This window comes from Passer domesticus, chromosome 4, assembly GCF_036417665.1.
Source record: "Passer domesticus isolate bPasDom1 chromosome 4, bPasDom1.hap1, whole genome shotgun sequence".
NCBI lineage: Eukaryota > Metazoa > Chordata > Aves > Passeriformes > Passeridae > Passer > Passer domesticus.
In genome coordinates, this window is record NC_087477.1 from 73,049,559 (window position 1) to 73,065,434 (window position 15,876).

Here is a 15,876-nt window from a genome sequence, read left to right on the forward strand (position 1 = left end):
AAAATCTGGAAGTAGTGAAAGTTACAGCCTTCATTAATGCCACAATTAAACATTGTGTCAACAGTCAGCAGGTCCTGCAGGCACCACTTCTGGGCTTCCACCTTTGGCCCATGGATGGACTCTTTTCAAAGGTCAAATATCACTGAAGTCCTTTTTCCCAAAGCAGTGTCCCAGATTCTGTTCCTGTTGGCATCAGTTGTGGTTTAGGCAGAATGAAAAGCCTGTGGGATTATAACTGAGCCCACCAATTCCTTTTGCTCTTTTACCAAGGAAAGGCAGTAAAGGTAAAATCAGAATTAGGAGAAGTCATGTCTGTCTTTTAACAGAGCAGCAAGTACAATGCAGTTGCTAATGTCATTACTAAATCAGCTGGATAGAAAAGGGTTTTTAATGAAGCACGAGTAGATGCTGTTTAGTTTACAGACTAATTTTCCATTATCAAGGCAATTTACCACTGAATTCTTTAAAGTGCAGATCCCTAGCAATGCTCAAAATAAAGACCTACTCATGCAAGTAGAATTCAGTAAGTGGTGAAAAGAGGTAGAATAAACAGCATTTATTCAGGAGCAAAACTAACACTGCATTCATTAAATGTATCTGTGTAAAGAAGGTGTAGACTGACAGCAGTATGTTAGATTATAGCAAGCAAATAAATATTTCTGTTTTCAGCTGTCCTATAGAAAACATTCTGTGATTAACTTAAGTAGCACAAGAATATGTCCATTTGCAAGTGATATAGCAGTGAAAAGTATAACAGAGTAAAGTAAGAATAGCAAAAGAAATGTATTTTGTATATGCAGTTTATCAAATCTTCCTTCCCTTCCTTCAGCCCTGAGAAGGTGATTTCTCATTCCTATCTCCTTCTAGTGATCAGATTAATCTTAAAGCTGTATTTGGGGAGAAAATATAACTGAATTAACCTGTGAAGCTTTCCCTTTGGAACTATTTCATTTGGTTATATTCATTGTAGGTCTAGGTTAGATATCAGGAAAAGGTTTTTCACCTAGAAGGTGACTGAGCTTTGGAACAGCTCCCCAGGAAAAGGGTCACAGCATCAAGCCTGCATGAATTCAAGAAGCATTTGGACAATGCTCTCAGGTACATTCTGTGATGCTTGGGGTGTCCTGTGCAGGACCAGGAGTTAGAGTCAATGATCTTGATGGGTCCCTTCCAACTCAACATCTTCCATGATTCTCTGACCAACTAAATCTTTGCTGAATTATGTGATAAATAAGAGAATGTGCCGTGTGTTGGAAAGATGTAAACCCAAGAAAAGGCCAAGAATGGAAAGTGGCATCTTCTGAACTGTTAGATGCAATTTAGAGGAATTAACTGACTCCTATAAACTCCCTGATTCAATATAAGTATTCCAGTCCTGTCTGGGCTGTATTTAGGGTTAAATGATGTAGAGTTGTCCTATTAATGAGTGGAGCACATGCACCCTTGATGGGCGCGTTTTGGGCAGTGAGTGCTGTTGTTCCTCTGGGGAACCTTTCAACACCAGTAAGCACACTCTGTATAAACAGGTCTGCTTTAGTGGTTAAAAACTAGCTATTTATATAACACACAAGTGAAATTTCATAGTGCTGTTCTAATCTCAAGTGTTTTCTTTCATCATCTCTTCTGCTTAAGAGGATTTGATAATTTTCATCTTATTTCTACTGTGAAAACATGCAAACCATATATTTAAGTCTAAATCCCCAGGAGGATATCATTTAGAAGGAATATTGTGCCATGAATGATTCTCCCCTAGAACATTAAGCTGCCTGATGGTTTAATAATTTTCTATTTGAAGTACTGCATGTTAAAAGATGGAGATCTCTGTATTTGGGACTGCATCTGCTATCATCTTCCCCAAGTTTAACACTTCTATTAACTTTGAATTCAGTTAAATGAATTCTCCTCAGTGGTATTTGTCAATATATTCAGTAACTTTCTGCTTAATATTAAGGTAAATCAAATAATTTTTTCAAAAGCCCTGCCCCCCTTTTTTTTTGTGTTGCGTATTTCACCAGATTCTAGTCTAGCTACCACTTCATCAAGTTTTAAAGATAAAATATTACATTTTAACACTCTGAGTTCAATGTGAATAACTTTACAGAATATGGTTAAGGGTAAAGCTTCTGAGTTATGGGTTTTTCATACTTACATCTTAAATACATGTTGTTTCATAATATATTTTCAGCATGCAGCAACAAAACTAAAATGTTAGTCTGACTTGTGTATTTTGGTGTTAGAATCAAGCCTCATTGCTTCCACCTATGGACAACCTAGCAATGGAAAGGAAAACTTTGAGATTGTACATATGTGTTTTTAAAGGATTTTGCTGGTTCTGCCAGAAATGAAGGGAGCCTGTTCAACTGTATTTGATCCTTGCTCTGACCTGGAAACTTCTTACACAGACTGGCATCAGGACTAGATCCAATCTCTCTTGCTCATGTGGTTGCAATCCTTGTTTTCTCTTCTTTTGTGACAGGTAACCTGGGGTCCCAGCTGGTTGAGTATAAAGAAGAGATGTACATAACATCTGACTGTGGGAACACGTGGCGTCAGGTAGGAGGCATAAATCATCAAAGGAACCTGGAAATAATTGTAATGTACCAAATGTGATGAATTATGTAATGCTTAACTAATCTTTAGATATTCACTCTTTTTGAGGGAGGAGGTATTATTATCTCCAGGTTGCTTGAAAACTAAGAGATTAAGACGGTGATTTTCTAAGACTCAAATTGATCAGGCTGTCAGGTTCTGCTGAAGTTCAAATATTTTGGTCTCTTTAAGGATCCTATAAGTATCTTATGCAAAAAACATACTGTCTGTTTAGGTTTTTAATAATTTAAGTAATCTTCCTATGCTAATGATGAAGTGGACTTAGACTAGATCTTGCAGTAAAAACATTCTGAGCTATAAGACATAGCTTAGGTACAAGGGCAAAAATTCTTCTTCTTCTTAGTCTGAAATCTGCTACTAAAGCATAAACTTTTTCTTCATTGAAACTGAGACAGTGAAAAAATATTTTCAAAAAATAATAAAAATTTTGAAGTCTTTTGGCATGATTTAATAAATTCAGGGACTATAAATACCAAAGTGTTAAAAAGAGAACAGTGATATCTTAATGCTACTTGAATTCTGGATGGATTTTTTTCCACTGACTAGCGTCAGTTCAAGCATTTCACTTTTCTCATGTGTCGTTTCTTCAGCTGCTCTGTCTCAGTGTGGTGGGTTTGTGGGTTTGCCCTGGCTTGGTGCCAGGTGCCCACCAATCTCTCTCTGCTGGACAGGGGAGGGAGAATATAATGAAAAGCTCATGGGTTGAGATAACAACAGGGGGAAGTTGGTCACCAATTACCATCACAGGCAAAACAGACCTGAGTTGGGGGGGGGTGTTTATTTGATTGCCAATTAATAGCAGAGTAGGATAGTGAGAAATAAACTCAAATCTTACAATAGCTTCTCCCTACCTCTCCCTTCATCATGGGCTCAACTTTACTCATTAATTCTCTACCTCCTCACCCCGAGCCACACAGGAAGATGTGGAAGGGGGCTGTGGTCAGTTCAACACAAGTATGTCTGCTGCTCTTTCCTCCTCACGGGGAGGACTCCTCACACTTCCCTGCTCCAGTGTGGGGTCCCTCCCACAGGAGACAGCTTTCAGTGAACTTCTTCAACACGAGTCCTTTCCGTGGGCTGTAGTTGCCCATGAGTTCTCCAGAGTGGCTGCAGCCCCTCAGGAACAGGCTGCTCCAGCATGGGTCCCCAGTGGGATCATAAGTCCTACCAGCAAACCTGCTCCAGCGTCAGCTTCCTATGGAGTCACAGCCTCCTTCAGGCATCCACCTGCTCCACTGTGGAGTCCTGCATGGGCTGCAGGTGGATCTCTGCTCCATCCTGGACCTCCATGGGCTGCAGGGACACAGCTGCCTCACCATGGGCTGCTCTAGGGGCTGCAGGAGAACCTCTGCTCTGGCACTTGGAGCACCTCCTTCCCCTTCTGCACTGACCTTGGTGTCTGCAGGGCTGTTCCCCTCTCATATCCTCAACTCTTCACTCCTGCTGTAGTTGCTGTTGTGCACTTACATACTTAATCCCAAAGGTGCTACTGCTGTCATTGATTGACTCAACCTTGAGCTGAGTCAATGGACCAGTGGCATGTCCATCTTGAAGCTGGCTGGTCTTGGCTGTAGGATGTGGGAAAGCTTCTCTAGAAGTGTCTCAAAGAAGCCACCCCAGTGGACTAAACTGCTACCAAAACCTTCTGTGCAAACCCAATGCACTCAGCATAGGGGTATTTTCTTTCTCTATATATGTATATAGCAACAATACACAATATCATATAGATTCTACTAACAATGTATATCCAGGATTAAAAAAAACATCCTCAAAGGACCAAAGCGATTTCAAAAAATAATTTAATTTCAGGTAAAATAGTGTTGTAGTGTTCAGCTGAAATAAAATTTTGTTATTTTCTTAGAACCATTAAGTGTGAAAATGTTCTCAGTAGTATTACGGACTGAGCTTGGGGAATTTGAGGTTCAAAGAGAAAAATACAGACAGTTTCTTATATTGCTATTGTAGGGTTCCATTAGTACTCCACAGAGTACTTTAAAAAGAATTGGGTTATTTTTGTAATGATAATGTCCTTTGATGTTTAAAAGATAAAATTTTATACCAAATTCCATCTTGAAATCTAGCATACAATAAATAGGTGTTTAAATGCAAAACCCTTCCAGGATTTACAGTGGGTACTGTGTAGAGGCCTCTCATAATTTCTTGTCAGCATTTGCCAAAGTTTTATAGTTTATCTCGGGTGAAAAATAAGAAGAAAAGAGGAATGAGATCAAATTAATGTTTTCACTGCTTTTTATTTATAGAGACACACAGGTAAATGAAATGTGTTGCAATTTGACCCTAAGGTGCCTAATTATACTGTAAAATAACCACAAACTGATCCCTCATTGTGACGGTCAAAATAGCAAACAACTTTTCTTGCTTTATTTTAGTTGAAACTCCTATGAAGCCCTTGAAAGAGCTTACTCAGTTTTAATATTTGTGATCAGAATGAAACTGTAGATCATTCTATGTGTTTCATGGCCTCACTGCGCACAATTAAAAAGTTCTTCCAGAGGACAGCAGCACATTTCCTTTCTCTGCTGGAGTTCTTAGAACAAAAGAGAAGGCTTCAGTCAGGTGATACAGGAATTTAGATAATTCAGTAAATTGCAGGTCTTGTGAGCTGGTGAAATCCTGTGCTTTGGCACAACACTTTGTCTGAGTTTAAGTCTCTGCCTTGGAGACTTTGTGGTTGTCATGAGTGAGGGTCTGGCACATTTCTCACCAGCTCACATGATGTTGCTGAGCTGTGTACAGAGGAGAAGAGGAGCAGTCTGTGTTTGTGTGTGGAGACAGAGAATGAAGAAAAGCAAACATAAGAGACTTAGGGGAAAATGTAGTGCAAGCAATTAATTAAACCTTTCTTGTCATAATAGCAGTATTGGTTCATAGGACTGTGGATTATAGGACTGTGAGGAAGGTCAAAGATCCTGTAATTAAACAGTGTGCTCTGAGACAGCATCAAACCTTCCACAGCCTGCATTTGATGTGGTCATATAAGGGTTCAGGAAGACTTCCCTATAAACACAGCCAGAGTTCATAGACAGAAATGAATGCCTATATAAGAGGTTTTGAAATTAAGTAAATTCTAGTGATAAATGGAAATGTTCGGGAAAAAAATCAGAAGGTTGATGAGGAGGACTGTAAACACAGTCAAGTGATGTGCAGGTGTCAAAACCCACATATATAATACTATTAATTTTTTGGCCTTCTGTGTTGGACAAGTCAAACATCTGTGTTTAGATAACATAGGCCTGTGATAGAGGCATGGTATCAAACATGCTTGAGATCCCTGCCCTGCTGCTGCAAAGACCAAAGCAGAGTGGTAAATTACACCTGTGCAGACCCCTGCAATACAGTGGGCTGGGTGATCCTCTGGCAAGGACTGAGCTCTGCAGTGTTTGCATCCCCAGTTGTATGTCTCTGCCCAGGTGCTGCTTCAGGGCTCCCCTGCTTGGCCAGGTAACGAGAATAAATTTATTATTGCATTTCATCTGTGGTTTTGTGGTTGTTCCTACATCCTGTCTGTGTCAGCTCACACAAGAAGCAAAACCAAGAATTATTATAAATAACCACAATAGACTTGTGCTGGTTCCAGTTGTTCTTCTATCTTTCTGTTGCATAGCTGAGCTGCTTGTTGGTATACCTTGAAACCATCACTCTTTTTTTGAGGACAACTGAAAATTGTGGCTATGTACTGTACAACATTGCACTGTAAATAACAGTGCTTTAGGAGCTGATTGGAAAGCAGCTTAAACATCCATGCCATGAACCAGACTGTAGAATAAAGGAATCTCACCTTGGCATTATCATGAAGTATGTGGGCTTAGAATCATAGAATCATTAAAGTTAGAAAAGACACTTAAGTTCACTAAGTCCAACCATTAACTTAAGTGCCAAGTGGACCATGAAGATGTAGCCTAAGATGAACTCATGTTTATTTGAAAGATTTCTCTGTCTATTATACCAGGAAAACAATATAATAAATGTGTTAATGAACATGAAATATTAGGATACTCTGTTAAGTACTAAGGATTACCTTATGTATACCTTATGTATATATGAGTGTTTTTATTTTATTTTAATACTGATTTCTGTTTACAAGTCTCTTTGCTTTGTTATTTCAACAGCATCTGTTACAACACTGTATATGAAATACAGCAAAGTATTTATACAGCAAAGAGTAAGAGAAAGGTCTGGATTTCAAAGAAAATGGTATAAATAAAAGGAAAAAGTCAGCAATAATAAGCCTTTCACATTTGATCTGCTACCAGAGTAGCTCTTGCAGCAACAAAATGTTCAGCGAAGATAATGAGGTTACACAGAAAGCCTTTTGGATGTCTAGGAACTAAATCTAGATCTCCGGAGCTTTAGTCTGGTGGTTTTTTGTTGGAATATTATTTATCTGTGTCAAATCCTTGTGTATCAAAGCAACTTGAAAAACCTTCAGTTAAGTGAGAATACATGTTTTCCTGCAGGCATCTTAGGAGATAGATGGTAACACTTCTAAGCACGACAAAAAATTCCAGCCTTTCAGCCCTGAGAATGTACAACTGGCTCATTCTGTGCAGAAAAGCTTCTGTTTCCAGATTTAAATTTAGTAATGGATATCACTTGATGAAATAAAAAAGTAATCTCAAGAGTTTTGTTTATTCTTGCAACTTCTGTATTGCAAAATAAAATTGTATGGCATATATTTCTCTAGAACCACTTAAATGTGCTCTCACTAATTTCATGGAGCTATCCAAATTTCTTCCAATAGATATTCTGTAGGAAGAAAAGCATTTAGAGCAGAAGGAGAGGATAGAATAGAAGCTGATATTGTGATTATAAAGCAAAAAATATGCACAAAAATTACAGAAATAGGTTATAAAATTCTTTTTCTGTAGTGGCTGGCTAGTAGTAAGGATCAGAATAGTTTTATTGCCTGCCTTAGTTAGTGGAGAGATGTATATCAGAATTTGTGGCCTGCTGTGAATTCACATATCTCATCTTCATAGGTCTGAACTTCATCTCTCACACTGGGACCACCTTTGCCTCGATCCTTTGCAAACTGTTTGTCTTGGGGTTTTTTACCAGAAAGTAGAGATAAATGTTTACTTTTGTGATAAATGGGCACGAAACTGTTCATCATTTTCAATGTAGTGAAGATGAAGAATTGTTTTCATAAGGCTTTCATTCATTTTGTATATAAAAAGTTTGAAGTGTGTGAGTGTGTGCAAGAAGAGCATGAAATAACAACTGCATTAATATGCCTGTAATGTGTGCTCTGTGCTTTACAGTGTGCTAAGGCAGGGTTATTAAAATGCTATGTGAAGACCTGCCCTGGTGCTTTTCTGGGAAAGGCTGATTTGCATTAAGTGGTGCAGGTATCAGCTTCCTTTATCTTCGGTGCTGAAGCTATGGGAGACTTGGTGTCCCAGCACATCCTGTTGCATTTTGGTTGAGGGAAAGTTCAAACAAAGTTTAGAGGAGGATCAAAACTCTGCTTGCTTATCTGACTCCAGCTGATCTCATCCTTTTGAAGTGCATCTAAAATTAATGTCTGTCCTTTACTGAATTCTCTTCTAAAATACGCAGCTGGGGGAATGAGTAGGTTGGACTATCAATGCCTCTTATCAGGGTTTTGCCTGTAAACTGGCAACACTGAAAAACTGAGCAGGCACTTGAAGCCCTAGGATTCCCATAAAATATGTTCTTGCTAGATCAGAGGAAGACTGAATTCTCAACCCAAATTAAATGCTTAATTGTGAGTGTGCTGTAAGATATTTTCACCCCAGCTCCAGCTCAGTCTTTCTGAGAAATGCTCTAAATGTAACATTTCATTTTGCCAAAAGAAGAAAATAATTTAGTACTGTCAGTATTTTTTTCATTTACAAGGCAAAGCAAAGCTAACCTTTATTGTTTTCACCTTTGCTTTGTCAAAGCATACGGAAGACTGCATGTTTGTCTATAAAGGCTAAGTGTGTATAATTCTCACATATCATTTGGTTTTGTGTTTAATGAAGTACAGAGGTTAATAACAAAAGTAAATCCTGTCTTAAAATGGATTTTGGATGGAAAACAGGAAAAGTGTTTTTATTTTAGCACTGCTGGTAACCTCTAGAAAATGAATTAAAATAATTTATGATGTTTTTAATCCTTTATACCATTAAATAAATTACATGTAACTTGGTTCCAAACTCACAGTGTTCTCCATGGGACATCACATAATATTTGAACTTAAACTCACTGACACTGGAAAAGCAGAAAACATGCTTGCACCAATTATTTCACATTCTGTAGGTTCTGAGGAATATGTGAGAAAGTCACTGACAGCAGTACTTTTCCTTTTTTTCTTAGAATTAGACTACAAAGCATTTTATTCTGCAGGATACACAGAATATGGCAAACACCGAAGTAAGGTGATGGGTCACTTGGTGATATATAACAGCAAGGAATGCAGAATGCATACTATGAGAAATATAAGCTTGGGCTAAAATCACTTTAGGCAGTTTAATCTGACTGTGATTTGAACCTGAACATTTTCTGATTCACCTATTTAACTTTATTTTCTTTTACAGCTGGGAGAAATATAAGACTTAACCTGACTTTTATGTTCTTTTCAGTTTGAAGTGTGGACGTTATAAAACATAAGTCTCTTAATTCTTGTTTGCTTGTTCATTTTATTTCAGCTGTTTTGTACATTTGCTTAGCTGGCCTTTGTTTGTCTGACTTGTAGGTCTTTGAAGAAGAGCACCACATCTTGTACTTGGACCATGGTGGAGTTATTGTGGCTATCAAAGACACCTCTATCCCTCTGAAAATACTCAAGTAATTCTCCAGTCAATTAGAGTAGAGCTGTTGTGTACTCAAGACCTCAGGCAAAGTTCAGAGTTTAAGATAAGCATTTCATTGTGATCATGTATGAAGCACAGGTGGAGTCAACTTAATTTAACATTCATTGAGTCAACAACAATGCAGTTGGATGTTTACTTTAAGATTACTTCATGGTGCTGAAGATACTATGGCATCATGCATTAATCATAATGAAATTTTCTTGCGTCAGTGTAGGCATTTTTTTTCTTAAAAGACTGTTCTGGAAGTCTACAGTAGAAGCTGTGTTCAGAATAATTGTTTGTCTGCTACTGGTGGCACCAGCAGTACATGTCAGGGATGCTCAGCCTGTGCTGCATATGTGGCTTAGGTGTGCAGTCAGGAGAGTTCATTGATACTGTAAAGTCTCTCTCCCCTCCAAGGACCATAGGGAAATTGGAGAATAGCCCTGCGTTTCTCTGGCAAAAGCAATTTAATGTAGAGCTTGGGAGCCAACAGGCGAAGGACTTATTTGAGCTTGTGTGCTGTGTAATTTGGTGTGCCAGAATCACAGCTCATCTGAGATATTCATGCACAAAGTAACTGCAGTGTGCATAGATCTTCTCATAGGTGACAGTGCAGCAAATGGCCCTCTCAGCCTGTTTGGCAGGAATGGTTTGTTGCAAAGCAGTTTGGTATAAAATATCAAGTTTTAGACTGCATGATAGTGCAGCAAAACATGGTAACCTTGTGTAATGGCACACAGAACTATAATTTTCAGCACATACATACATCTTTAAAAATACATTAAAAGGCATGAAAAGACATCTTTATAATTTGTGAATTGGCTTATTTTTGCAGAACTGTGTTATATACATGAATAGAAACTAGGCTCTAGTTAACCAGATAACCAGGTTATCTGGACTGAAAGCCGTCAGTAACATTCTGTCCAAAAGACCTGAAGGAAATGTACAGAAAAAAAGAAACTTTGACTTATAAGTTTTGGGATGCACATTTGAAATATGTTTTGATTATTCCTCAGTATCTTTTGCAAATGTTTAAGTGTGCGGTAGCAGCCATGAAGGGCCAGACTCATGCTGGTGCCTGGCGTTAGTGCACCTCCTATGTTTTAGCAGTTGGCCTCTCACATTTCACTGGCCTCTGCTTAAGAGGTCTATAGCTCAGAGACTACTAGAAAGAATGAAATGTGAATTAACTTGCTTTTGAGTCTTCAAGGTAGCAAGAGAATTTGTTGACAGAGCTCAGTTTTTAATCAACCTGAGGGATTTTATTTTTGTGGAAAATTTATTATACCTTCTCATAAAATTGTGAATCCCTGGATAAGTTGCAGAGAAGAAGATCACATTAATGTCATGCACTGTCTAGGCACAATCTATTTTGTGATTGAAAATCCTAAGCTTTAGTAGTGAGGGGATTTTTGAAGTGCATTCTGCTTTGTATACCAATAGTTGTAAATGAAAGTTTTTTCTGTTTTTTTACAGGTTCAGCATAGATGAAGGCCAGACCTGGAGCACACATAATTTTACCAGCACTTCTGTCTTTGTAGATGGACTACTTAGTGAACCTGGAGATGAGACACTGGTCATGACGTAAGGTTTTGGTTTCACCTCTGTTTTCACAGTTCTCTCTGTGTATGAATTTGCATAGATTTTCAGCTGTGTGTGTTTGAGATGGTCCTTGAGTCAGTGGCTTTTACTTCTCACAGTCACACAGACACTTACAGCAATGTCCGAACCTTCCTGGTATGTAACCTGTCTTTGAAATCATCTGACTGCAGTATTTCAGATTTTAAATATTATGTTCAAATGAAATCTTTCAAAGTTACCCACCGGGGAGAGTGGAATAATAGGACTGCTTTACAAATCTGAAAGATACAGGGGAAAAAAAAAAACTATTTCCTCTTGTTTTTTGTTGGTTTTTTTTTTTTTGTTTTTGTTTTTGTTTTTGTGTTTTCTACAGATTTTTAGTCAGACATCAAAATGTTAAACATCTATTGTCTTCACTGTGTAAATAACTATAGTGTTGTCTTAGCAAATAGCACTGCAGCACTTGATGTAAGCAAGCACTGTGCTATCAAATATTTGTTTTTATTCTGTGCAGTAACAGAGGCAGATACTGTGAATAGAGTTAAAAATAACCAATTCTGCAACTCAGAATTGTTTATCCTGTTTATCTGTCTTTTTCCAAAGGATCAGGGACAGCTGGATCTGAGCTGCACATTTTGCTCCATCTCTAGGATAAACACTAATATTTTAGAAGTGTCTGAGAATAAAAAACACCTGTCCAGTAGGGGAGAAAGGCACATTCTGCCTGCAGCCAGAGAGGGGAGTGCACTGAAGGCAATGCACACAGGCTGTTGTGTGTGTTCTTATTGCAGCAGTTTGGGTGATTCTTTATATGGAGCTCAGTGTACTCATGACAAGCTTTTTCTCCCCAGAGTTACAAATAGAGCTGCCTTTGACATGTACCAGTAGCATTTTCCCCAGGGAAAAATAAATTAATAGTCCAGTGTATAAAGGACCCTCAGCAAAGCAGAAATCCTACCCAATGTAGTTCAAAGGGTTGTGCCAAGTTCATAGTGCTGTGCAGAGGTGGGATTTGGTCTGTTGGTTGTTTTTCTCTTTCTTCACTGCCCCATTTATCCTCCATTATGCATCTATAACCTGAGAAGAACAGTATTATCCCATCAGGTTTCTCTTCTCTCAAATACAAGTTTATTTATGATATGATATAATATGTGCCACATGGAGACACTTATGCCTCTGAATGAGGGATTTCCATTGATTTCAGTAAACGTAGATGGATCAAAAGCTTATCCCAAACTGTACTTACTGGCAGATAAAATGATGTGTGGTGATTGTATGCTCTGGGCTTGGTTTTTTTTCATTATTAAGTATCATTAAAAACTTATTCTGTGAAGATGTGCTGAAATATCTGGCTGAATGGGCTAAAGAGCTCTTGTAAAAATGATGCCTTTCTAAAATCATCTATCTAAAATACATGGAGCTGCAGCTAGATTTGGTGCATGAGCCCAAATTGACAACAAAAGCATCACATGACTTGTATATTTCTAAAGGCACAGCAAGAGTTTCACTCTAGTGTGTAATGCCAGGCTTCTAGGATCTCACTTTTTAGCTAGTGTTACTGAGCATGGAGGGCATCAAACCTTTAATAGCACAGACTGACCCTGAAGATATGTGCAAATTTCCTACCAGATTCTGAAGACTATGAGAAGAATAAACTTGCAGTATGTGTTTCATTGTTGCCATTGTGTCAACTTCCTTGTCTCTCCCTCTGCTTTTGACTGTTTTACCTTCAGGGTGATGTTGTCAGCCCAGTGGTGCTCTGTCTGACTTTATGTCAAGACCTTTTGTCATTCTGTCTGGCTTAGTTCATTTTTTCCTGAAAATTTATTCTTGTGCTAAGTTATTGTGCTTGACTTAATCTACAGTGATTTGTTGCTTTTGAGAAATACACATTCCCTGCTAAAAAGCCCCAAAAATCAACTAGGCTATCTTTTCATTTTGTTAGATAGAATTTTCTTCCAAGTAGAACATAGTAATATGAACTTGTAAATGGTAATGGAAATAAATTGTGCGTTTCACCTTAAGGGGATCCCCAAATCCATTGCCAAGGACCTAGTTTGATTTATTTTTCTAGTATGAGAATTTGATTTTCTCCCTTTCGTATGGAATATGTTTGAATAAAGACTTTGAATAAAGAGTATGATGTCAAAATCTGCATAAATTAGGAGCAATAGCATAATTCTGAAGTGGGAAGGTAAAAACTGAAAAAATGTGTGGGAAAGTTAAAGAATAAGCAGTATTTCATTTAAAGCTTCTAGAATAAACTCACAAAAGAGTCAAAGAATATTTTATGTTTCCTGAAATTGACTGTTAAGGTAAAATCCTGGTTCCACTGAAGTCAGTCTATGTGTAAGAGATTTCTCATTCTCCAGCATGGTGTCTGAGATATTGACTGGACTTGTTAGTGGCTTCCATTTGAATTCCAGTTCTGTCCTAATTTATCCAGAATCATAAAATCACAAAATGGTTAGGGTTGGAAGGGACCTTTGAGACCGTTTAGTTCCACCCCTCCTCTCATGGGCAGGGACGCCTACTAGAATAACTTGCTCAAAGCCCCATCCAGCCTGGCCTTGAATACTTCCAGGGATGGAGTATCCACAGCTTCCCTGGACATGGTCCAATTCCTCCACATCCTTCTTGTGTTGGGGACCCCAGAGCTGCATGCAGCACTATGGGTGGGCTCTAATGAGAGTGGACAGAGCGGCAGAATCCTCTCTCTTGCTCTGAGGCCCACAGTGCTTTGGATGAAGCCCAGGATAAATTTGGCTTTCTGGGCTGTGAGCACAGGCTGCTGGCTCATGTTGAACTTCTTGTCCATCAAGACAACCCCCCACTCCTTCTCATCAGGGCTTTATCAGTTTGTAACTCATTCTTCCACCCAGCCTGTATTTGTGCTTGGGATTGACCCAAACCAGGTGCAGGACCTTAAATCTGGCCTTGTTGAACTTCATGAAGTTCACACAGGCCCACCTGTCAAGCCTGTCAGGGTCCCTCTGGATGGCATCCCTTCCCTCCAGTGTGCCAGCCACACCACACAGTTTGGTGTCACTGACAAACTTGGTGAGGGAGCACTTGATCCCACTGTCCATGTCACTGACAAAGCTGTTAAACAGCATCAGTACCAATACTGACCCCTCAGGAATGTCACTAGTGACTGTTTTCCATTCCAAAGTGAAGTGGTCTAGTAAACTTTACTGAAGAAACAGGAAAATGTGAACCTGGTTGTCTCAAGTCTTCATTTCAGAAAGTTTTGTGTTTTCTCCAAAACAGAGAGGAAAGCCAAACATTGACTTGTCAAAAGTTTTCATAAAACTCAGTTGTCATGTGTCAGTCAACATTAATCTAAATCATTCATCGAAATCCCCTACAGTATTCAAGATATGTACATATAAATGCTAAGGAAAATATATTTTATTCCATTGTGCTCTGCAAAAGACCTAGTTAAGATTTTTAGGAGTTTTAGTGGTAAAGTATTCCAAAACTTTAGGAAACTCATTCTGTTTTCAATCTGTCTAGATTTCCATTTCTAAAGAGACCTAGTTAGGAGTTTAGGAAAGATAAGCAATAAAGTATTCATAAATTTTAGGAAACTTGATCTGTGTAAAAATCAACTTCTAAATGAGGAGCTCAAATCCAGTATTTATTGCTAAATGAATAAGTAAGGTTTGCTAAGAAATTTTCCCAACTAGTATATTTTCATCAAAATAGTGCATGGACTAGTAGGTTTTATTTTGTTCTAAATTTGTAACAACAAAAGTTACTGCAACTCAGTTGAACAATACTGAACAATGTTTTATAGTTGGGAAAAATTACTTGCTAATACTAGATTGAGTAATGGCCTAACTCAGTGCAAAAGGAAGAATTTTTGTGTGTCTGAAATATGGATGTTCCTCTCCAGAGGAAATAGTTAATGCAATGAAAGTTTCAAACCTGTTGAAAATGCTTCTAAATCACATCTCAGCTTCTGGGAGTGTTTCCCAAACCAGGTTATTTAGATTGCAATGTAAACCCAGTGGGCACAATAACCATGGTACCACAGACCATAGCCCCTTTTAAAAGGCCAGTAAGAGGTTACATAAAATAACTGCTTTTCTTTATGTCAGGTAGAATCAAAATCATCCTTGTGGGTAATTGTATTTTTTCCAGAGGGCTATTTTTTTTTGTGTTGTCTCATAGAATAACAACTTTGGATGCTGCTGGGAACTTTATGACATCTCTGAACTCCTGCCTACCTGTCTTGCTGTCCTGAATGCCCATTGTGTTCCTTTTGGGTTCCTGGGTGATCAGGGAAACAGGAAGATAGTCTAACTTAATCAAAACCAGGTTGATATTAATAGTTGTTAGATATTTTGTAGAGCTGTCTGGGTTTTTTTGTCTGTTGGTTCTGCTAGGAATGTCAACCTCACCTTTAACAACATCAATAGCAGTCAACATTACACGTACTTTGTGGAGCTTATTATCACCCATGTCAGGATGTTCCTTTTCCTGTTCTCTTTGAGTATCTTACTAGGTGAAGGTACTTCTCTGTGTTTTGAATTCTTCTCTACTGACTTCCTCGCACTGCAACACTTATAAAAGGTAGATAAAGCCTCATTATAGTGGAAAATAGCTGATTTCTGAAGGCAAATTCTAGGCTTTTTTTTCAGCTGGTGAATGTCTTGAATGAAAACCATTGCTCAGTTATGAAATGGCTGTTCTGCTCTCTGCATGAGAAGGAATATAGCTGAGAGTAGATATAGGAAACATGGTGAAAAAAGCATTGGAAAAGCAAACTGCTTCTTCTATTCCAATTTAATCTAGATATCAGCTAATGCAGATGTACAGATCTCTCTTTAGCAACAAGCTTAATGCTTTTGCTGCTACC

General features: G+C 38.3%; 1 protein-coding gene across 10 annotated transcripts in view; it reads left to right on the plus strand.

The window, feature by feature from the left end:
- The window catches only part of SORCS2 (sortilin related VPS10 domain containing receptor 2), a 533,074-nt gene that overhangs the window by 464,394 nt on the left and 52,804 nt on the right, over positions 1 to 15,876 (plus strand). For all 10 annotated transcript variants that reach the window (XM_064418746.1, XM_064418748.1, XM_064418747.1 and 7 more), the window contains 3 exons: positions 2,477 to 2,553; positions 9,332 to 9,423; positions 10,908 to 11,015. In XM_064418746.1, coding sequence (XP_064274816.1) covers positions 2,477 to 2,553; positions 9,332 to 9,423; positions 10,908 to 11,015 — 277 coding nt within the window. The remainder of the gene's footprint in view (positions 1 to 2,476; positions 2,554 to 9,331; positions 9,424 to 10,907; positions 11,016 to 15,876) is intronic.